Source organism: Trichosurus vulpecula, chromosome 1, assembly GCF_011100635.1.
Source record: "Trichosurus vulpecula isolate mTriVul1 chromosome 1, mTriVul1.pri, whole genome shotgun sequence".
Classification (NCBI taxonomy): Eukaryota; Metazoa; Chordata; class Mammalia; order Diprotodontia; family Phalangeridae; genus Trichosurus; species Trichosurus vulpecula.
In genome coordinates, this window is record NC_050573.1 from 436105238 (window position 1) to 436129045 (window position 23808).

The 23808-nt window shown below is 40.5% G+C and overlaps 1 protein-coding gene across 2 annotated transcripts in view; it reads left to right on the forward strand.

Moving 5' to 3' along the window:
- The window catches only part of SERINC5 (serine incorporator 5), a 111468-nt gene that overhangs the window by 41601 nt on the left and 46059 nt on the right, over window positions 1-23808 (forward strand). For both annotated transcript variants that reach the window (XM_036762526.1, XM_036762521.1), the window contains exon 2: window positions 8799-8966. In XM_036762526.1, coding sequence (XP_036618421.1) covers window positions 8799-8966 — 168 coding nt within the window. The remainder of the gene's footprint in view (window positions 1-8798; window positions 8967-23808) is intronic.

Genomic DNA, 23808 nt, shown 5'->3' on the forward strand with positions numbered 1-23808 from the left:
CCCTGGACGAACATAGCTAGAGACACCTCTGGAATCCACTCTCCCAAGGGAATACAGATTTAAAAACCTTGTATGATGAAGGAATAACAAGGTAAAGTGGATAGAATGCTAGATTGGAGACAGAAGGCCTGGGTTCATATTCTGGCTTCTGCTACTTACAACTTATATGACTGTGGGCATTTTATTTTATTTTTCCAATAAAAATTTTTATTTTAAATAAATAAAATATTTAATTTTCCCTCACCTATAAAATGAGGAGGTTGGACTCTTATGTCCTCCTAAAGTTTTCCAGCTTTAAAATCTTTAATCCAAAGAGCTGTCCAGATCCACAGTTATGGAAAAACTCATGTAAGCATAGGAATCCTGTATTTTCCAATACCTGGTGGTGGGGTAGTCTCAAATCATTAGCAGCTTTCTCCTGGGGGTGGTTATTGCCTTCTGCAGAGCAAAATTCCTCATAGATTTCCTGCCAGGTTTTGCATGCTGCTCTAGGTTCTTTTCTTGAGCTAATCTGAGTGTGTTTGTCCTGAGTATCTCCCAGCTGCTGACACATCTGGCTTTCATCTTAACTCTTGCTATTTGCTTTATAACTATGAGAGAGATTGACACAAGATGGTGAGAAAGCAGTATTCTCTATTGTTGGCAGCTTGCCCATTTTGAGAGTAGCTCAGGTGTTAACAGTAACAATAACAAAGGAGATGTTAATTTCCTCATGTAGTTATGTTTTAGATTTAGGTACAGTTGTCCTAAATGGGGCAAACTGGTAAGAGTTTATTTATAACTTTTCTGCAGGCTAGCAAGGAGGATAATGAGTTCCAAGATTTTAAAGTACCACCCCAATTTTAAAAAGTGTATTTGCTACACTAAATGGAAAATACCACAAAGATAACCAAAGGATAATCAAAAGCCACCATATTCTTCTAAGGTTTTGGTAGCAAAGTTTGAATCTGATTAAATTAGCCTAGCTTTCCTTTCAGATTTCCCACAATCACATTTGTTTGCCACGATTTGTCTGACTGCCAATAACCAATTAGGTACACATTCTATGCATTCATTTGTGTATCTGTTAATAATTGGGCCCAGATGCACAGAGAATTGATTTAAATGTTGAAGCTACTGTGGGGCTGGTAAGAGCATACATTAGTGTCCTGGAAAACTGTCTTTCTTTCCTAATGCTAGATAAGATTATTTGTTATGTTGTAGTAAAAGCTGGGCTACAAACCCAATACTTATTTCAGAAAAGAAGTTAATTGTTAAAAGTGGGGGGAGAAAAGAGAAAAGGCAAAAGTGGAGGAAGAAGGAGGGGATGAGCTGAGACTGTGGAAGATACCCCTGGAGTTGCGGGGTAAAGGGAGTCTTGTGGAGAGGAAATCTAGTAATTGCAAAGATGTTCCAATATATATAATGTAGGATTGATAACTAAAGTATGTTTTCATTTTTTAATAGGCATTAATGTACTTGTAACATACTTACCCTTGTTAGTAGGTTTAGATACATAGTACTTAGAGCTACGATACTGTAAAGCTCTTGCTGTTGTTTTTGAAATAGAATATTGTGAATGTAGCTTTCCTGGTCCTTGTAATGAAGAGGAGAGGAGGAAAGGAAGGAATCCAGTAAAAAGGATGTCCTCATGCAGTACATTGTGATGGATGATGGGAGAGCTTGTCATCTAGTGTACTGAACCTGAACCCGATGGAATGGCTTTTGTTGTTGTTGTTGTGGCAGTTGGGATTAAGTGACTTACCCAAGGTCACACAGCTAATAAGTGTCAGAGGCTGGATTTGAACTCCTGACCCCAGGGCTGGTTCTCTATCCACTGGGCCACCTAGCTGCCTCCATTGGCTTTTAAAGACTTCTGTAATGTCTCTCTTCTTTCTGAAACTGCTACCTCTCAAGTTCATTATCTCTCACCTGGAGTATTGAAACAGCCTCCTCCTATAGGCTTTCCCCTTCTAACACTGTTTATTTGAGCAGCAGCTGGATGAGGTGATCAGAAGTCATCAGCGGTTCTGTGATGCCGACTGACATTAAGTCTGAAGTCTTCAGCTTTTTGTTCAAGGCTCCAGTTAATCTTTCTAGTCTTATCCTTCTCTACGTGTGTGCTGTACACACTGGCCAATCTGGAGGACTCACCACATTCTATGCTTTCTTGCCTGTGTTTCTTTGCTTACACCATTAGATGTTCTCCCTTTGTGTTTACTTATCTTTAAAACCCTACTCATTTAAAAAAATCCCCTTAATGCAACCTTCTTCTTTCCTCATCCTAACCCTCCTGAACTTCCATACACTTTTGGTATAGAGAAAACATTTTCTTATTATGAATCAGATACTGTGTTAAGTACTAGGGATACAGATATGAGCAAACAAGACAGTCCCTTCCCTTGAACATACATTTTGAGACAGCACAGAAGGGGAAGTTGGAAAAGGTGGGGTGGAAGGGGAACCAATACAGAGACATCTATTGATGGCAAGAAGTTCTTGCCAAGGTAAGTGTTGAAAGTGAATTTATGGAAGAATAGAACCGACTATCTTGTTCTGTATTAACCATTCTACTGTATATCACCCCTCATGAACTACCAGGCCAGACACAGCTCACTGATATCTTTCAGTGTCTCTTCTTAGGGGTACAGAAAGAGCTAGCTGCTGGAGGTGGAGGATTCTGGAATCCTAGGAATGTCCTCCTCCCTTGTCTGGCCTGATAGCCACTTCCCTTTGATTTGGTGAAACTATTTATGCTAAGGTGACTCCCTTATCCATTTCGTAGAGCAAATGATGTAAAATTTTCTTTTAACAAGTATGTTATTTTTCTTTGTATGACCACCTGCATTTTAATGAAGTCATCTTTCTTTTCTTGATTTCATGTGATGTATAATTATCGCTAAGTTGCAAGTGGTGCATTCCCCATCAGTAACTGGAAGGAGCATTTATTATACTCTTAGTGTAATAAAGCCTGTTTCTCATTCATTCTGGCCTTTTGGCATTAGCTAGTTCAATTGATAAATAAATTAATTTGACATAAGGTAAAAGCTCACTCAGAGTCCAGGGTGGTCCGGGGCAGAGTATACATGTTTCTTGTTTGAAGGAGGAGGGTAGGCCAGAGGTGGTGTGATGCTTTTGGCACTTACCACATTCTAGCTTGAATTGTCAATTTACTTCTATACTTACTACTTGTCTACCTCTTCTGCTACATATGGCTCTTGTATAGTTGTTTTTTGTTCATCTTTGAAATCTTTTGTACCAACTAGCATGCTGTTTGAACAAATATACAGGAGGCAGCTAATAATTTTTTTTATTTTAGTGAGGTGTGGCTTAATGGTACATGTGAGGAAAAGTCTTCTGATGAGGCTGAATTCGAATAAAGATAGAAAGAAACTACATTAGCCCAAAGTCTTGTAATGATGGATGCTTTTTCTTTTCAGCAAACTTCGTAAAATAGAAGAGGGCATGAAAATCAGTAGGGAGATTAAAGGCAGCTTGGCAGTTATGTTTACATAACCATGTTATGTAAACATAAACATAAATATGTTTACATAAAGGCAGTCATATGCCTCGATTATGTTAGGGCACACGTTATTTTTGTGCAGCAAAGGCAGAAGAGCCTTTTTCAGGGATGTATTTAAGAAGTCTGTTTGCCTTATGACGTATGGTTTCAGCCTATTTTCCTATACTTTTGATACTTAAAGGCTAGTTGCCTTGTAGGAAGGACACCAAGGCAGGGCAAAATACTGGACTTAATGAATCATCAAAGAAATATTAAATTGTTTGTAGGATCATAGATTTAGAGCTAGAAGGCATCCAAGAAGCCTCCTAGCCCAGTCCTCTTTTTACAGATGAGCAAAGTGAGGCCCAGAGACTTTCCCAAGGCCATGTTTCAGGGCAGCTCAGGCAGTTCCCAGTGTCAGAGCTGCTGGCTCAGCTTTGGTGTCATAGTCCTCTTGGGACTATGCTGGTTCTTCTAGGGACCTGATTAGCTTAGCTCAGTTCAGGTGTTTTATGAGAGTGGGGTAGTAGGAGCCTTCTAGCCAAGTCTGACTGGTTGGTTTCCAACCCTGAGATCCTATGAGCTAGGAAGCAGGATTTTGTGGCTACGGAGGATCCAGCAATAGGGGTTTCAGAGAAGGAGAAGGGGTGAGAGTAAGGACATGTTAGGAAGGAGTAGAGCAGGACAACATGGTTAGAGAATAAGGCAGCCTGCTGGAAAGAGAAAGACCAGTCTGGAAAAACTCCAGTATCCTTTCTGAAGTGTTAGGATGAATTTTAATTTACTCCCTGGTGTGGGAATAAGCAGAAAGGGGGATGAGGGATGAGGGAGGCAGCTATGGCTTTATTTGTTTGAAAGGCTTTTCAGTCATCAGAAACCCCTTTGCTAAACTCCAAATAATCTGTTATGCCAGAAGGGGGTTTGACTTGGCTGCTGGATGAAGTGCAATATAACTTTTTGCTATCTTGAGGCATAAAAAAGGAAGGTGATTTTTCTGGGTCCTACCTTTTCTTCCTTCTCTTTCCTTTTCCTTCCACAGTCCTTACTTCTGCCTTGTTTACTTTTCAATTTATCAAACATAGTTGGTTCACGAGGCAGGATTACGTTTTGCTTTTCCATTTTTGTTCTGGAGTTGCCATCTCTTTGGTGTAAGGACTCCCTTGACCAGTGCAAATTGGCAGTTATTCTGCTACTCAGTTGACTTTTGTCCGCCCTGGTTCGCAGAGCCAATATTTGCAGTGCAGGGGTTTGAACCTAGGTCTTCTCAGTTCTGAGGCTGATTGTCTACTCACTATCCCATGGTGCTTTTCTTTCTTTCTTTCTTCCTTCCTTTCTCTCTCTCTCTCTCTCTGTTTCTTTTCTATAGGGTGAAGGAATTTGGAGCTACATCTAGTTGAGGTTTTTACAACTCTTAACTTCACAGTAGTTATAATCACACAGGTTTAAAGCCCTGTATAAGCCTTTTTAGGTGTCCAGGATTGTCCTCTCTTTTTTTCAGTCCAGAGGTCCTGATCTTTTGGGGCTGGTGGCTTTGACTCACCTACTTAGTTTCCATCCAGAGCTCGTAGAATGTTGAAAGATCATTGAATTTGGAGTCATAGGACCTGGGTTTGAACTTCCTACCTTTGCAACTCTCAGCGAGTCATTTTACCTCTTGTGAACTTCAATCCTATCATCTTTGGTGCCTTGGAGTCAGAAAGACCTGACTTTAATTTGGCCTCAGACCCTTACTTAGCCATCTCATTTGAGCAAGTCACTTAACCTTTGCCTCAGTTTCCTCATCTGTAACATGGGGATAAACAATTCCCATGTTACTTCCTACTTCTCAGGATTGTTGTGAGGATCAAATGAGATAATATTCATAAAGCGCTTTGCAAACCTTAAAGTGCTATGTAAATGCCAGATGATATGATTATTGTTATTATTATTGTAACCCAAAGGTTGCTTTCAGAAACCTGGGAAGTCTTGTATAAACTGATGCAAAGCGAAGTGGGCAGAACCAGGAGAACATCAACATTGTAAAGACAGACAACTTTAAAAATGCCAAGAGTTCTTAGAGCTGTAGGAACACTAGCTGCTGTTATTACTATTAATTATTTTTATAATTATACTGTCACTATCTTCATCCCAAAATTTTTGGGAAGAAAGTTCTTTTAAACTTTAAAATTCTGCATAAATAGGAAATGTAACTGGTCATAGGTTAAGTTTTTACCTTTGCTCTGCTTGGTCTCTGGAAGTTTTAAGGTCTTTTCCTGCCTGATATTACTCTGTGTACATGCCATCTGCTTTACCTTTAGCTGGCATTCAGCCCAAACACTGATGAAGCACGTATTTTGTGTAGAGCACTCTGCCTAGGTACCTGAGGGAGTCTGACTCTTGGAATTCAGAGTATCTCATTTATCTACGGCCTTTGCCCTTACAATCTGTCCTTTGATTTGGAGCCTTGAAGGCTCCCAAGAGCCCTTTAGGGATTTTAAAAAAACTTCTCATATTGGGAGTACTTGTTACTTAGTAAGTAGTGCCGTTTTCCCACCATGCTTCCAAATGAATTTTGTTATTTTTTTCTAATTCAATAAAATAATTTTTTGGTAATTTAATTTGGATGACATCAAATATATAAATTAGTTTAGGTAAAATTGTCATTTTTATGATATTGGCCCTGCCTACCCATGAACAATTAATATTTCTCCATTTATTTAAATCTAATTTTATTTATATAAAACCTTTTTTACAATTTTGTTCACATGGTTCCTGGATTTGTTTTGGTAACAGGTTTTTAGGGAATCTAGTTCCCAAAGAGACCATATATATGTTGTCTTGTCTGATCCTTAAAGTAACTCTTGAGATGGTTTATACAAGGTGGTTTATACAAAATCCCCATTTTGAATAAATTGGGACTCAAAGAGGTTATGACTTGCTCTGTCACCAGCTAGTAGGGGAAAATATACTAAAAGTAATTTTCATTTTGCATGTTTCCTCTTATGAATTCCATTGGATTTAAGAGCCCAGTTTATATTTTAATACTGTAACATCCTCCTCTTTCACATTTACTTACCTTGGGGAAGGGGATTGGATACTGTAAATTAAGATTTATCGAGTGAACCTTTTAAGGATTATCATAAGTAGGGAGAGGTCTGTGGGGGCGATCTAGGGGCAGGGCACCAAGAAAAGAGGAGCTGAGAGGGGGGAGTGTGGGAGGCCGACAGATGAAGTTGTCTTATTTCACAGTTTTGTCTGGAGTGGTTGTCTTTTGCTAACCCTAGGCCCTTCCACAACCCTGGCTATATAGAGCCACTAGACTGCTGCTAAAAGATTAAATTAACCAGAATACTCATCATTCAAGACAATGGAGATTTTATTTTGTACTTTTCCTCTCAGGAGTTAATAAAACAACTAAGATCTACCAAAGATTATTTCACCAAGAAGAGCAACCAAGCTCATTGTGAAGAGTGAGGTGTCTGGGCTTTGTTTCCAGTTCTTTGTGAAATGTTACCTGACTTATTAGCAACTAACCCAATCTGGGGAGTGCCTTGGGCCCTGGGCCCTGTGGGTGAAAGATGATGTCATCCTTACCTCTTAAAGACATCTGCTTCCAGCTTAATGGTCATTCAGCTAGACTCCACATCATGAAATGCCTTCCCTTTCCAGCTTTTAAATCCTTGTACATGGTTCAGCTCCATTCTTTTTTACATCATTCTCAGCCCTTTATATTTCACTGCCTAGCTCCCTTTGCTTACTTCTCCTCTCCCTAGGCCTCTTCCCTATTGTATTCCTAGATACACAATATCCTTCCTTACCTGTACTCTGCTTTCCTAAAGCCTCTGGGACATGCACCAGTGTCCAATTACCTCCATCCAGCCTTCCATCCTAGAATCTTAACTCCTTGTCAAAGTAAACTAACTGTTGCTGCTCCTGTGTCCCTCCTCATAGTTTTACCTAATTACCTTACAGCACAGTAACAGTTAAGAGGTCACTGTCTGTATTGTAAACATTTATTTTCTACTCTCCCAGATCTGGTATTTTCCTTGTTTGATTGCATGGCATGTGCCCCAAATCACAGGATTTGAGAGTTAGCTGGGACCTTAGTATCCATCTAGTCCAAAGCATTTATGGAAGGCATCCCCACTATAACATACTGTAACATACTATACTAGATATGCATGTGCACACACACATATGTATACTATAAGATACTTTAACATCCCCACATAACATACCTGACAAGTAATCTGTCCTCTGCTTCAAGACCTCCAAGGAGGAGGAAAACAATAACCCTTGAAGCAACTCATTCCGCTTTTCAGTAGTTCTGACTGGTTTTCCTGATATCAAGCAATTTCCCCCCACTGCTCCTGTCCTCTGGGACCAAAGAGGACAAACGTAATCCCGATTCCACATGACGTCGCTTCAGATACCTGAATACAGCTCTCATATCCCCTTTAAGACTTCTCTTCGACATAGTTCATTTCCTTAAAATGATCTGACATGAGAAGACCTTTTACCCTCCACATTGCCCTACTCTGGACATTTTCCAGCTTAGTCACTTCATCCCTACCAACCACTTCATCCTGGAAGAAAACTTCAGCCCTGGAACTCGCCTCTGAAGGCCCTGAGACCTCCTACCCTCAGATTGGATGACTCCTTGAAGAAGCTCCATTTAAGGAAGCTGTCAAGGACAGCCATCTTTTTGTTTCCCAATAGGCTGCAGTCCTCCTTCCCCATCCCCCCCCCCTTAGATTCCTTTTATGTTTTCCCCATTAGAGTGTAAGTTCCTTGAGAGCAGGGACTATCCTTTTTGCTTGTACATATATTCCCAGCATGAGGCATGGTGCCAGACTTGTTGACTGACTATTGACTTGATTAAAGACTTAAAAGGCACAGTGAATAATAGAACTCTGGATCTGGAGTCAGGAAGACCCAAGTTCAAATCTGGCCTCAGATTAGCTTTTTGACCCTGGATAAGTCACTTAACTTCTGCCAGCCTCAGTTTCCTCAACTTTAAAAAAGGAGATAATAGCACCTACCTCCCAGGGTTGTTGTGCAGATCAGATGAAATAATAATATTTGTAAGGTGCTCAGCACAGTGCCCAGTGCGTAGTAGACTTTTAACAAATGCTTGTTCCCTTCATCGTCGATGTCCGTCCTAAACTGTGGCATCCAGATCTGCACACAGTAGCGTAGATGCATTCTGACTACACGATGACTGTAATGATGGAAATGAAAAGTTGTTAGCATACACTGAATGGGCTTATTGGGTCCCCAGTGGCTGTGAGCTCCTGTGCATGATGATAGAACATTTGCGTGTGTGTTTCTTTTTCAGTTGGCATGCTGCTGTGGATATGCTGGGTGTGCCTTGTGCTGCAAATGCTGCCCCCGGATCCGACAGTCCAGGAGCACTCGCTTCATGTATGCCCTCTACTTCATTCTCATCTCCCTCATCTGCTGCATCATGATGTCCAGAACGGTAGCCACAGAGATGAAGAAACATGTAAGTTGGCATCGTGTTAATTTGCTCAAACCAAACTTGGACTTGTCTATGCACAGATATTCTTTTGGAGAAGTCCATTGAGATGGTTGTGGGGGCAACATCTCTGGTCCAGGGACCTGGGATACCTGGTTCTGCCTCCTTATTTGAGATGTTCAGCTTGGGGCACATTTCCTCACCTGTAGAATGGGCATGATAGAAATGAATTTAAGGTTAGAAACAAATTTAGGGTTACAATTTAGGGTTAGGGTCAGTCAGTTATTAGGACAATGATATCAACAGGGCCATTAAACAATACCTAAGGATCCCTACAGGTCCAATATTGACCTAGAAAACCACATATTAACATTATCTATTTCTATTTTATTTTCGTTTATTTCGTGAAATGTTTCCCAATTACATTTTAATCTGGTTCTGGCTCATTGGAGTCGTATAAACAGATGATACTTCTGTAGTGGATAGAGAGTTGGCCCTGGAGTCAGGAAGGCAAGGGTTCAAGACCTGACTTTTTGACCCTGGCAGAACCTGTTTTTTGGTTGTTGGGTTTTTTCATTTTTTTTTTTTGTGGGGTTTTTTTTTTTTTTTGAGGCAACCAAGGTTAAGTGATTTACCCAGGGTCATACAGCTAGTCAGTGTCTGGGGCCTGATTTGAATTCAGATCCTCCTGACTCCAGGGCTGGCACCACCTAGCTGCCCCATTTAATCTCTTAATACCCCAGACTGAGACACATGTGATTTGTCAATTTCCCTCAATGGTGGCTGTCTCTATGATGGAAACTTCCTGTATAGGTGAGATCGCAGTTAAATAAAGGAGAAAGAAAAATGCTTTTATCATCTACTTCAAAAGGTTGTCAAGAAAGTTCTGCGCGCACACACACACACACTCTTATCTATTTATATGGTGCTTTCAGTATTCATCACAGCTATGAGAATACCAAATGGTTGGATAGCAGAATTATTGGGAGTAGAGAGGGGCTCCTGGAACTCTTTCTTACCCACCTAGTTGAGGCCAGGCTGCTGGTGGTGGGGAGGGGTCCCCTCCAGTTCCCTAGAACAGTAAATGCAGAACTTGGCATGCTGCCACAGCCTCTTACAGAACCTATTTCTGGGTCTCATTCTCTTTGCCTCAAATAGCAGATTCTCTTCACATTGCAGTATTTAAATAGTCAGTGTGGGAATACCATGTTAATTTGGAATTCAGGAATAGGGAAGGGGCTTGGGCTCAAGTTTATAATTGCATTTTACCTAGAAAGAAAGGGCACTCACAGTAAGCGTGGTATAGATAACATTTCAGAGAGAGTACTTAAAACTACGAAAACAACAGACCCATTTCAAGCACTTTGCTAATATCAAATTATTACCTATTCATTCATGTGAACTTAACTTCCCTTTTAGGATTTGGGGGCGTTTATTACAAAATACTTTAATTGTGGTTGTATGTACTATAAGTACTATAAAGTAATGAAGCGGGATTTAAATTCTTCTCTAATCCAGATTTTTCCCTCTTCCTTGGCTTGACTTAGTAAACTGTTAATGTATATGTGCCCTTGCCATGACTTAATCTTGAATACTTGGGTTAGGAAGTTATAGAGCAAACAAGATGCTAATGTCATAAGAGTTTTTGAGTCTTTTTGTTCCACCTTTACTATTTGGGGTCCAGCGCTGCCACTTTTCAGTAAACATTTAAGTGCCTACTATGTGCCAGGCAATGTGCAAAGCACTGGGGAAGAGGCAAGAGACAATCCCTGCCCTCAAGAAGATTACAGTCTAATAGGAGGAACAACATACCAACAAACGTATGCAAAGCAAGACAGGATAAACAGGAAATAAGGGATGGAGGCTGGGGAAAAGGCCTTCCTGTAGGAGGTGGGATTTTTGGTTGGAACTTAAAGGAAGCCAGGGTGGTTTGCTGGGAAGGTCACATAGCTGTGCCACCTAGCTGCCCCTCACATAGCTCTTCTTATGGTATATTAAAATTAGTTTAAGATTCTCAGGTTTTTCTTATCTAAGATAAGGAACCAGACAGGAAAAGTAAATTTATGACACTTTACCTTATGGAGCTGCTAGGTGGTGCTGGACCTGGAGTCAGAAGACTCATTCTCTATTCAGTCTGGTCTTAGACACTTACTAGCTGTGTGACCCTGGGCGAGTCACTTTAGCACTGTTTGCCTCAGTTTCCTCCTCTGTCAAATGAGCTGGGGAAGGAAATGACAGATCATTCCTGTATCTTTGTCAAGAAAACTCCAAGTGGGGTCATGAAGAGTTAGATGGACTGAAAAATGGCTTAACAACAAGCCTTATAGTTACCTTCCTTGCAGTCAAAACTCCTAACAAATCTTTTCTTTGTTTATTGATGGAGCCACCATCAGGTTCTAGCTGTGAAATTTATCTTTTGGTTTGTAACTTTCCTTTCAATTAGCCCTTTGTAAACTCTCCAAATGTAGCCTTGAAGTGTAAATCTCCCAAGCCTAGCTTTGAAAGGTAATTCTTTCTTTTTTTCCTCTATAGACCAAACTGTTTGTCCTTGTATTTTCTTTCCTTGAATTATGGGTGAGAATCTGTTTCTTCTTTAACACAGGTGTAAAATAAAAAATGAATGATTACTAAAATTGTTTCTCTGTCTTTCTAATGTAATTAAAAGTTAGGTAATCCTTGTGAATTTTCTGATAAGGGCCCAGAGTTTATTAATTCTAGGTCTGTGCTTAACTGTCTAAAAAGCCTTGGTTTTGCCTCCTGGCAATAGTACCTGTCAGCAGACTCCATGGGTGTTTTCCCACGACACTAATAAGGCAGAGTCCCCTTCTAAGACATGTCTCAGACAGCTGCCTTACTTAAGGGGGTCCTATTTCTGTGTTCCTACCTTCATACAAAATCTCTAGAGCATTGGCTTAGCTCATGAGTATTGATTTAACGCCTTCGATATATTCTAACACTCTCCTAGGCACCCCACAGAGATCTGTGGCGTGGCCCCTCAGAAAGCTTTCAGTTTTGGGGGGAGAATGAAGCAATTAGGAGAAAATGAGAACATGCAACATCTATAAATTTAGATATGGTAATATATCTACAGACCCATCTATGTCTATGGATGCATTTCAGTGATTCCTTTAATGTCAGAGAGGTAAAAATAGTAGAATAATAGAATGATCAATATTAAATTTCTTGCCTTCTTGAGGAAGGAGGAGGAAGAGAGAGAATTTAGAACTCAAAATTGAAAAAAAAGATTGTAAAAACTTTTACATGGAATTGGGAAATATTTAACAAAATAAAAATATATTAAAAAAATAATACTGGAAACATAGAGCAGAACCGTTCTTTCTACCCCCTTCTTTGGAGTGCTAATCTCTCCCAGGCTGGGCTCTGACTTGCCTAGTAACACGACTGTCACAGACCTAACCCTGAGAAACCAGAATTTTTTCCAGTTGTCTCTGCATCCAGGCTTTGGGATATGAATGATAATTAGTCAGCAAGTATTAACCTCTGCCAAGTGCATATTGGTGGCAGAGATAGTTCATCCAGAAACATTTATTAAGTGCTTTCTATGTGCTGTGCTCTAGGGATACAAGGGAAGGGGAAAGGCCTTCAAGAAGCCCTTCTAAGGGGGAGGCAGCATGTAAATAGCTAGATACATGCAAGATATATATATGCATATATCACATATGCATATATAATATATACATATGATATATACAGAGTAGACGAAAGGTGATCTCAAAGCAGAAAATACTAAGGGGGGCTCAGGGTAAGTGGGGTGCAGTTTATCACAAGTGAGAGTTTTGAAGGAGGTGAGAGCATTCTGGGAATATTCAAAGGCACTGAGATGAGAGATGGGGGTGTCATGTGTGAGGATCAGCAAGTGAGCCAGTGCAGCTAGATTTATAGCATGCATGAAGGGGAGTGAAGTGTCAGAAAATTTCGAAGATGATAGAAGGAAGGACCCAGGTAATGGAGGGCTTTAAAATACTGAAGAAAGTATTTGATCCTGGAGATGAAGGAAGCCGTGGAAGTTTATTGTGTGGTAGGGAGTGGGGTGACATGATCAGAGCTAAGCTTTAGAATTTTGCTGGAGTCAGGAGAGACTTGAGGCAGGGACTAGAAGCTTGTTGCCAGAGGAAATATTAATTCAGTACCCAGATATATGGTGTAGGTACTAAGTGCTATAAATATGAAGGAGGAGATCAGTTGGGAGACAGTGTATGGTACAGTGGAAACAGCCCTAGATATTTGGTCGGAAGACCCTTGGTCTGCAACTTGCTGCCTCTGTATTTGCTTTTTTTTTTCCGATTCTCAATTCTCTCACCTATAACTGGAGGTAGTTGGACCAGATGACCTCTAAGATCCTTTCTAGCCCTAGGCCTGTGATCCTTTGATAGTTAAGAATAGAATTATCTGGGAAGGTTTGAGATGGGCTTTGAAGGATTAGATTTGTAAGATGTAGATTGGTGGGAAAAGGGAGATAAGGAAGGAGAGTGTTCCAGGTACATTGGTTAGATGGAAATGACATGGGTGGCAATGAGTAGCCAGCTTTGCTAGAGCAGAGGGTGTTTGTTTTGTATTTGTTGTTAAGTCATTTTCCGGCCGTCTGACTCTGAGTCTCTGTCTTATGAACTCTTATCTTGTGTCTCAGCTCTTCAGTAGGAGCCAGGGTCAGGTGAACATCCAGGGGTACTGGGAGGTGGGGAGGCATGCCTTAAATGGGGTGGGGGAGTCATTGTTTGTTGTTCAGTTGTTTCAATCATGTCCATCCAACTCTTCATGACCCCTTTTGGGGTTTTCTTGGCAAAGATACTAGAGTGGCTTGCCATTTCCTTCTTCAGCTCATTTGACAGAGGAAGAAACTGAGGCAAACAGAATTAAGTGACCTGCCCAGGGTCACACAGCTACTAAGTGTCTGAGGCCAGATTTGAAGATGAGTCTTCCTGACTCCGGGCCCAGCGCTCTATCCACTGTACCACCTAGCTGCCCAGAATGGCCCCATACTTATCTATTAAATTTTGTCATTGGAGAATTCTCTCCCAAATCCTTCATTTGATTAGCCAGTGCCTTAAGTGACTGACCAGTTTTACAAAAATAAATATATTCCACTGTGCCTCCTAGAAGGAAATACCATTGACTGTGGAAAATAGAACCAGACTTTTTTCTGGTAGACAGCGGGAGCCATTTAAAATTCTTAAGACGGAAAGGGAGGGAGCAAATTTTGGAAGCCATTTGCAAGATAGATTGGAGGGTAGGCTTGCATGATTGAATTAAAAGTAAGAAGACCTCATTAAAAGGAGACGATAATGAAGACTTCTGAACTTTCTGTGCTTATTTACCGATTATGAATGTGACGCTACTAAAATTCTTAAGGTTCCCTCATCCCCTTCTTGGGCTTTTCCCTGGAGGAACAACCAGAGCATCATGGACATTTTCCAGCATGCCAACTTTGTCCCACAGTCACTTTTGTCTCATTGGCCTTTTCTCCAAGTGCAGAACAGGAGCTGACATCATCATCAACATCATCATCATCATGCCCTCACGGTTCCTTCTGAATGGGAAGGCTCTCAGTGGTTCAGTGAAAGAACTCCTTGTGGAGACTTAGGCTGTGAGCCTCGGCTTTGCCTGACCCACTATGGAAATTTAGGACTATGACTGAGAAGAAGAATTAGGATTGTAAATTTGTAATTGCTGGGAAGAAAAACTTCTTTCACACCCACCCCAGCATTCTTTCCTTTTCGCTAACTGTGTGCAGGCTCTGTCTATGGTCACATGGACCTCTGGTGTGTGGGAGTGAGCAACACAAGTACCGTCCCCGTCTTTAGCTTGGTTTATTTAGAGCATGTCCTGGTAAAGAAGTCATAGAGAGCATCTGGGCCAGCGATTTTTCATCTTTGGGCATCTCTGGCCCTTGGGTGATTTAGTGAAGACTATGGACTCCTCAGAAAAATGTCTTTAAATGCATAAAATAGAATACGCAGATTTACAAGAGAAAGTAACTCTACCAAAGTATAGTTATCAAATATTAAGAAAAAAGTTCACAGACCTTAATCTAGTCCAATTTTATAAACAGGAATTAAGGCCTTGGGAGCTGTGGTGAACCCCAAATCACAGAATTCTGAAATGACACTTCTGGAATTTTTTTTGTAAAACTGGGCGTACCTGGATCTCTTGACTCCAAGTATAGTCAGTGTCAGAAAGAGCTCTGTATTTGGAATCAGAAGTCCTGGGTTCAAATCCTAATGTTTCCATTTACCAGCTGTTTGATTCTGATCAAATCATATGATTTCCCAGTGTTTTCATTTACAAAATGGAAATGAAAAATAAGTGTGTGACTCTTAGAGAAATTGTTCTATTAAACAAGATGATAGAGGTAAATTGCTATACAGGTAACTGCCCTTATTTTTAGTAACGGTTTGTATTTGTTTACTTTTTTGCACATGCTCTCTGATTAGTTATTTGTGCATGTGTAGTGCCTGTCCATCTTCCCCTCCCCCCATACTGGATTGCAAAATCTAATGCAGTGCCTCCTAAGTGTTTGTTCCATTGAACTGAATTTACAATCATGTACTGCAGAGCACTGCAGTATCTACTCATACCTTCTCCTTTCATTTTAATAATAATAATAATAATAATAATAATAATAATAATAAACATCTATATAGTGTTTAGTGTGCGCTAGGCAGTATGCTGAATGCTTTGCAGATGTCCCATTTGATCCTCATAATCAACCTTGTTGGTAGGTACTGCTATTATCTTTGTTTTACTGAGGCAAACAGAGGTTAAGCAGCTTGTCTAGGGTCACATAGCTAAGTTAGTGTTTGAGTTCTGATTTGAACTCAGTCCTCCTGACTTCACACCTGGTGCTCTATTCACTATACCACCAGCTGCCACTAATGAGTAACATGTGTGTTTATTATTTTAAAAAATTCAGAAATGGGAAATCTGCTTATTAGGCTCTTTGGTTACCTAGCCGATCGTTTCTTTTGTGATTTTCTTCCATCTCTTAATCTGTAACCCTATCTTTTTTTATTCCATCCAGTCCTGACTTTGCCTGAAATCATGCTGGCACGTGGCCTCTTTCCTCTTGGATTGTGGTATTTGTGTGCCTTTTCCCCTCTTCTCCCCTTTGGTCCCTGTTAGTTTGTGAACTTCTTGGGAGGAGAGCCTGTGTCATCCTGGCTGGCTTTTCCATCTTTTGTCACGTGGTATCTTCTTTTAGGAATGAAGGCATTTTGATAGTGACTGGCTGAAGGTGAAAGGGTATATGGCTGCATACTATCCACAGCACATACAGTTATCTGGCTGTGGGAGATAAAAGACAAGCACAAAACATGCTCCCTGCCCTTAAGAAGATTAGTGAGGGCTAGGAGATGAGACATAGACATGTCATAAGGACATCACATATGCCAGAGACTTTGTTAGCCTTAAAGTGTCCTATAATAAATGTCACTTATTGTACCTTAAGAACAAAGCATGTGATTAAGAGTCAAATGATCCTTAAGACAAATGATTATAATAACTGACATTTGTAGAGCACTTTAATATTTGAAAATTGCTTTCTTCACATATCTTACAGTGTATATTAGCACCCTGGAAAGCCCATATGCTTAATTTGTAGCCATTTCCTTTCTTGCTGCTCCTTTTCGCTAATGTGGTCTGGATTGCCAGAAAAAGTTTCAGAATTTTCTGAGATTGTCATTCTTCCTGAAATGTGTCTTGGTCCTGAAGCAGCCTTCTGTAGCCCACTGTAACACCCCCATCTCTATCCCCTTGTGTTGAGTTAAAGGATCTCCTTTGTGGAGAGGCTGCCTTAAAGCTTGTTAGCAAGAAGGAGGGATTGAAACTGTCACCTTGAGTTATGTATTTGGTGGCTTTCCATGTGAAATGGGGTTTGCCTTAAAGTTTTTCTAGAAACATACTTTTTAGTGGCAAATAATATTTACCTTTGACCCAGTGTGCCATGTAGCTCCCCCAACACAAAGCAAATCAGATCTGCCTGCTGAATATGGAAAGTCTGACTCTGATTTTGAGTGGAAGACACTTGCTGAGCTAAGTGAATTTTGTACTTGAGATACAGCGACTGCAGATGTTAGTGGAAACATTGAAACCTCCGAGTGGAAATGGGCATTCTTAGGCCAGCTTCCATGTGAGGTGTGAGAGCCAGACCAGCTTCAGCAAAGAGAGTTGCTAACTCAGTGGTTTCTTTTGTCTCAATTTTTGAAGATTCCTTTTATTCCCTTATATTAGATGGTTTTCAAAAGTTTTCTTAATGAACTCAGAGAGTGAGTACCTTTAGAGATGATGAACATGTTGAAGTTCAAGTTGCAGAAGGGGATTTTGTGTTTTGCTGCGGAACATCAAAGCTGGGGCGGAACATTAAGGGGAAAGTCTCATTAGGAGTGTGTGTGTGTGTTGGCAGGCATCTAGGGGAAACCTTCCCTCTCCTCCCTGTCTGGTCGATTGTGAGAAAGCTGATTTCTAAACAACTTTCTCTCTCTCCCAGATATCATCCAGACATGACACCAATAATTTCCCATAAAGAAACTTGACTACTTGAAAGGCTTTCTTTTAACCTCTTCCTCTCCCCTCCCACTCCTTTGCCCTCAAGGGTTAACCTTCTCTTCCCTGTCTTCCCTACCCTCCACCCTGGACCTACAGAAATGTGTGCTGGGAGAATAGCAGTGGGAAATGAATTCTGTACTAGATGCACCAATGTGAACCAAATGCTATCCTGCTGAGAATCTTTTTGAATCTGAACCAAGGACAAAGAGGTTTGATTCCTGTCCAGTAAGTAATAAGCTTGCCAGGAAGTAGAAGAAAAGAAACAATAGTTATTGTCCTGAGCTGGTGAAGATAATTTGTCTTTTTTTTTTTTTTTGGTGTCACATATTAACGAGATCTCTGCTTTAGGATTGCCTTGTACTGTGGCTTTGTTTTGGGGAGGAGGAGGAGAAAAGGTCAGAAATTGCCTTCCTAAGTCCTTCTTTTTTCCTCCCCATCAATTAAAAGCTTCTTTTTCCCCAGGACTGTAAATAAATCATACAGGCACAGGTCTCAGGCTTTGTGACCCCTAACAGTCTATAACCGCCAGTATCATTCCGTATGGGTGAGTTATGTGGCAAGAAGAGGAGATATTAAAGAATAAAAATGAAGACCTATGAATTTTAACGTATAAATATTTGAATGTGTCATACATTCGGTCACTCATGTACTTGATAGAATGCTGGGCTTGGGAATCCAGAATGTTTGGGTTGAAATCCTGCTCCTGACACTCTTCACCTCTTCACTAGTACAGTCGGCAAGTCACTTAACTCTGTTTGCCCCAGTTACCTCATCTCTCAAAAGAGCTGGAGAAGGAAATGGCAAACCACTCTAGTATCTTTTGCAAGAAAATCCCTGAAAAGGGTCACGAAGAGTCAGACATGGCTGCAAACCAACAACAACACCGTCGGGGTAAGGCTCAGTTCTGTGTCGCTGCTATGATGACACGTAATAAGATGTACTGTTCAATTCAAGTTGGAGACTTAATCAGAAGGGGCTCTGAGAATTGATCTAGTTCACGTAGTCAAGCAATATTTTAAAGGTGGGTTTAGAGAGGGTGTAGTTTCTATGACTCAGTTTTCAGGAATCTCTTCTTAATCACTATTCCCTGAGAAGAGGTGGTGGAGGAGTGGCTTGTACTGCAGCTTTGTTTGGGGGAGAGGGAGGAGAAAAGATGATTTGGAACTTGCCTTCAGAATTGTCAGAGATCTAGTTAACATCTGACCACCCCCACCCCTCCCACCCCCCCCAAAATAGACAAATTGTGTTCACCAGCTTAGGACCATAACTTTTCTTCTACTTCCTGGTAAGCTTATTACTTATTTGGACAGGAATCAAACCTCTTTGTCCTTGGGCTGGATTCAAAAAGATAGCCATTAGTTCGAATTGATGCCTGTGGTTGGAGGCAGGGAGAGTAATACAGATTTGGGGGCAGCCACAAGGACCCCTGAAGTGGTGCCGTAGTCTTCGGTCACCAAGGGCTAGAATGTCAGGAAGTATGCCCTGGCTAATGTCTCTCCCGTGTGTCTGAGGGTTGCCATCATTTTCCCCTCATGTATTGCCTCTGATCTTTCCCCTAAATGTTTAGGTTAGAGTTCACCAAAGAAGAAAGTAATGCAAGTTAACAAGAATCCTGACTTTAAAGGCTGTCAGAAAAAGCTTCTACAGTCTGGATCGGTCATCCTTGTCAGTGTTGAGCAACTTTGAATGCTAGGGAATACTTCTTTCTGCTTAATCTAATTCCCTCTTGATGCAGCTTGAGCCTCTTTTCTCTTACTCTCTTTAGTGGAGAAAGAATTCACCTTCTTGGGTGAGAGAGCTCTTCATATACTTTAATATTATTATTCAGTCACATTATTCAGTAAGCCCTCTATTGTTCATGTTGAATAATTGAACAAACTGAAATTTAAGGCCTCTTAATTTTAACTCTTTAGTCTTGTTTTTGGTGGAACCTTTAATTTGTCTATAATCTCTTCACCTTCACCTGTTGAGAACTCCAACATCTCATTCTTTTAAAAAAATCGATAAACATTATATGTATGTGTGTGTATGTATTTATATCACCTTCATTTCTAAATGATATATCGATCCCTGCTAACTAAAAATTTTAAAGGGAAAATGATAAAATGAAAGCAGTTCAGCAAATATAACCAATATGTCAGCTAAATCTGATAGTTTAAGCAATGTTCTACTCCCCTAGCTGTCCATTTCTGCAATGAAGGGAGGGGGAGGTGCATTTTCTTCTTTTTTCCTCCGGGCCAGTCTTGATCATTAGAATCACACAGTGTTCAGTTTCATTTTTTTGTTCTTCCATCTACATGGTTGTAGTCATTGTTTTCTGGGTTCTTCTTCATCTTTAATATTCATGTGGTACAATAATATTCCATTACCTTCATGTACCACTATTTGTTTCTCCATTTGGCAGTCCATTAACATCTGCTTTGTTTCCAGTTTTTTACTACTGCAGGAAGTGTTTCTGTGAGTGTGAAACATTTCTTTCCGTCTTTGGTTTCCTTGGTGGATATGCACAGAAGTGGGATCTTTAGGTTAAAGGGTATGAAATCATGTATCGTATCATTGAATAAGCATAATTCCAAATTCCTTTCCAACATGATTGGACCAATTCATAGTCCCACCAACAGTATATTAGTGCACCTGATCTGGTTTGTATTCCTGTTCTTATAGCATTAACTTTGAGATTGCAGAGAATTATCATTAAGCAGCTGTTGCTGTTTTAGGAAATACTTCCTGATTCAAGACAGAAGGTCAGACCACACCAGAGATTGTTGCAGAATTTCAGTTCCTCTTTTGGCCTTCAGCTCAGTTTAGCAACGTAGGCAGTCCTGTCACATAATGAAATATCCTATGATGACATCTTCTCTTTGTTCAGCCCCAATATCACGATAGGGTCCTTCTGCTTATTATTGTGGAGAGGGATGTTATACAGAAACCACTGACTCCACAAATGGAGCATAGGTTCTTGAGGATAGAGACTTTCATTCTTCATTTTTGTATGCTCAGTGCCTTAATCTCAGCAAATTGAAGGCCGAATTTATGTTGGTACTGCCCCAAAGTGCTAGGAGTTCAGTGACATCTACTCGTTTGCTCAGCAAACATTTATGTAACCAGGAGAAATACAAATATAAATTCTTAGAATCTCAGCATTGAAAAGGACCTCAGGGGTTATTTATTCCAACCCATAACTGATTAGGAATCCCTTCTATAAGTAGGCATCTTGTTTTTGCTTCTTTAGGATAAGAATTCCCAGTTCCTTTAGCCAATCCCTGTATGACTTGGTTTCCAGTCTACTCCCTTCTCCCATTGCCCATTAATGACACCCAGATCTGAATACAATATCCCAGATGTATTCTGAGGAGACTAGGAGTATTTATTACCTTTGAAGATCCTGCTTTGGGAAGGGGGAAGGGTGGGACTTTCTTTATATCTCTAGAATTTAGCACCGTGCATAGCACATAGTAGGTGCTTAATAAATGCTTTTTGACTTGACTTACATTAACACAGCCTTATTATCTTTTTTTGGCTTCCTTGTCGAGTTGGTGATTTCTACTGATATTTTAGCCTGTTAAAACTCTCAGGTCCTCTTCATATAAACTAAAGGATATATCTCCTATTCTCAAAGAGTTTACAGTTGAGTGAATTGTAACTAACATTTACACGCAAATAGAATAACCTAGTGTATATGAAATAGATTTTGTCTTCAATGTTTTTATAATTCTCATTCTTATCTTTCATCCCTTTCTGCTGCTTTTGTTGTTTTTTGGGGGGGAGAGGGGGGAAGGCAGGGCAATTGGGGTTAAGTGACTTGCCCAAGGTCACACAGCTAGTGTCATGTGTTTGAGGCCGGATTTGAACTTAGGTCCTCCTGACTCCAGGGCCGCCCTGAGGTTTTTTTTTTCCCCCTGCTTCTTTCAATCTCCATATAACTTTTGTCTTCTTAAAGTTTCCAAAGACCACCTAAGTGGCTGGCTTTCTCTCTTTTTCTCTCTCTCTTTAAAAAAAAACAACCGTTTGCCGTTTCTGGAAAACAAACAGAATTGGCCAATCTGCTTTTTCTCCATCTGTTGGCCTGCCTTTCTACCTTTTTTCTCACTGGCATGCCAGAGATCCTAGAAGCTAAGAGTAGAGAGGGATGTTAGAGATTTAGTCCAAACTTTTTACTTAGAAATGAAAAAAGTAAGACCCAGAGATATTAAGTGATTGGTCCCAGGTCACAGAGAGGAGAGTCCAGGATTCAAATCTTGGTCCTGATGATTTTTGATCAATCTCGGTAAAATCCCCAGGTCTGATGATCTTTGGATTATTTTGGGCAAGCTGTCTCATGTGTATGCACAGATATACTTTTTTTCTAGATATCATTTTCTCCCTTTCACACTCTGTAGGGTTTCAGTTTATAGTGTTCTAATTTTTCTGTTAAATAAAATATGTATCTGTAGGCATACCTCATCTTAAAACTTTTCATGGATTCCTGCATATAGATCTGAATTTTTTGGAAAATCAAATGGATAGTTTCAATGTACTAGTAAAGGCATCTTATACTAACTTAATATGTAAAGTGAAACCTCCTGATTTGTTGTGTAAGTGTGAAATTTTTTTACATTTATCTAAAGTGAGGTATGCTTGTAGAGGGCCCACAGGTTTGGACTGATTACTGGCTTCTAGATGGACAGAGACCAGTTATGTTATTTATGAGCTGAGTATTTTTAGTAATTTTTGGCCCTGAATTTGTTTCACCCAACCTTCCATGTGGTCATTTTGCTTGCAGAGAAGTTGATACAAGACCATCCCAGACAAATCAGTGGGTTTAATGTTTAAGAGAGGTTTCTTCTGATGTTTGGTCAGTCTAAGGAGGTGACACCCTTTGGCCTGAGATATATTTATCTTTTTAGTATGGAATATGTGTGTAATGTGTGTTTTCTTTATTAAAAGCTAGGAAAGGACTTAGAACAACAAATATTTGACCAGAGCAAATTATCCTTGTTAAAATTTAGACTCCTTTTCCCTGTATATATTTAGCATTTTATTAAATGCTGACACTGTATTAAGTCATGTCTAGAATGTATAGAAGGTTTTGGTAAGTATTTGAGGGGGTGGGGTTGTCTCTGTTTGGGCTGAGGTGTGTGAATGACCCATTGATTCAGTGTTACAGAGCCAGAAACCTCATCCTTGCTAATTCTCATGGAACCTTCATCCATATCCCTTTTAGACCTACACCCTCACAGCCCCAACTTTCCCTTCCATTGTGATGACTCTTGTTCTCAAGCTCCCTCTGCATGTTACATCTACTCTCATGCTGTTTCCAACTCTTTGTGTTCTTGGAAACTTACCCTTCTATAGAAGGGTCTTAATTTCCTCTCTACCCTTGTGTGCTACTCCTTCCCTTAGATATATACAGGGTCAGGAAGTAGAGTCACCTTACTTCCATCTTCTACTACCATTCAGCACCCTTGCCTCCCTTAAGGTTGATGCTATCTTAATATATTACCCTGGCCTGATTCTTGTTGCTGACATTTACTGTCCTCCAGGTCACAGGTCCTTCACTCCCTTTGGTATCAGTTCCGCATCAGAAGCCAGTCTTCTGGTTTCCTTTTATTTACATTCACAGTTTATGATGTCATTCCTATATTGCTGCTCATTCAGCCATTCCTGCATAAGGGCACCCCCATTTCAACATCAAGGGTTGGAGGCGCTGCTTGTGTGATAGTGTAGTTAGCTGTAATAGCCATGCTGTGAAAAGAGACAGCGTTTTTGTTGTTGTTATGTTATTTTTCAGTGTTATCCTACTTTTCACGACTCCCTTTTGGAGTTTTCTTGGCAATGATACTGGAGTGGTTTGCCATTTCCTTCTACAGCTTATCTGACAGATGAGGAAACTGAGGCAAACAGGGTTAAGTGACTTGCCCAGGGTCATACTAGAAGTGTCCAGTCCTGATCTGAACTTGGGAAGATGAGTCTTTCTGACTCCAGGCCCAGCGCTATATCCATTACGCCACCTCGCTGCCCAAGAGACAGTTTAGTGTGGTGCAAAGGATGCTGACTACTCAGAAAACCTGGACCTCAGCCTCACTTGTACCAGTTAATATTTGACCTCAGAAGCTTCTTATTCTTCAGAGTGGAAGTAATAATATTCCCCCCACCCCCAACCTCACAGCGCTGTCGTGAGGAAGCTGTGACATATTTTAGGGATGTGATTTATGATCACTCTCCCGGGGTCCCTTCAGATTTGAAGGGCTCAATTTTATCCCAGGCCCCATGTGTAACAGTGACCACTCTTCTATGCCCCCCCCCCCACTCCCACTGTATAAAGGTC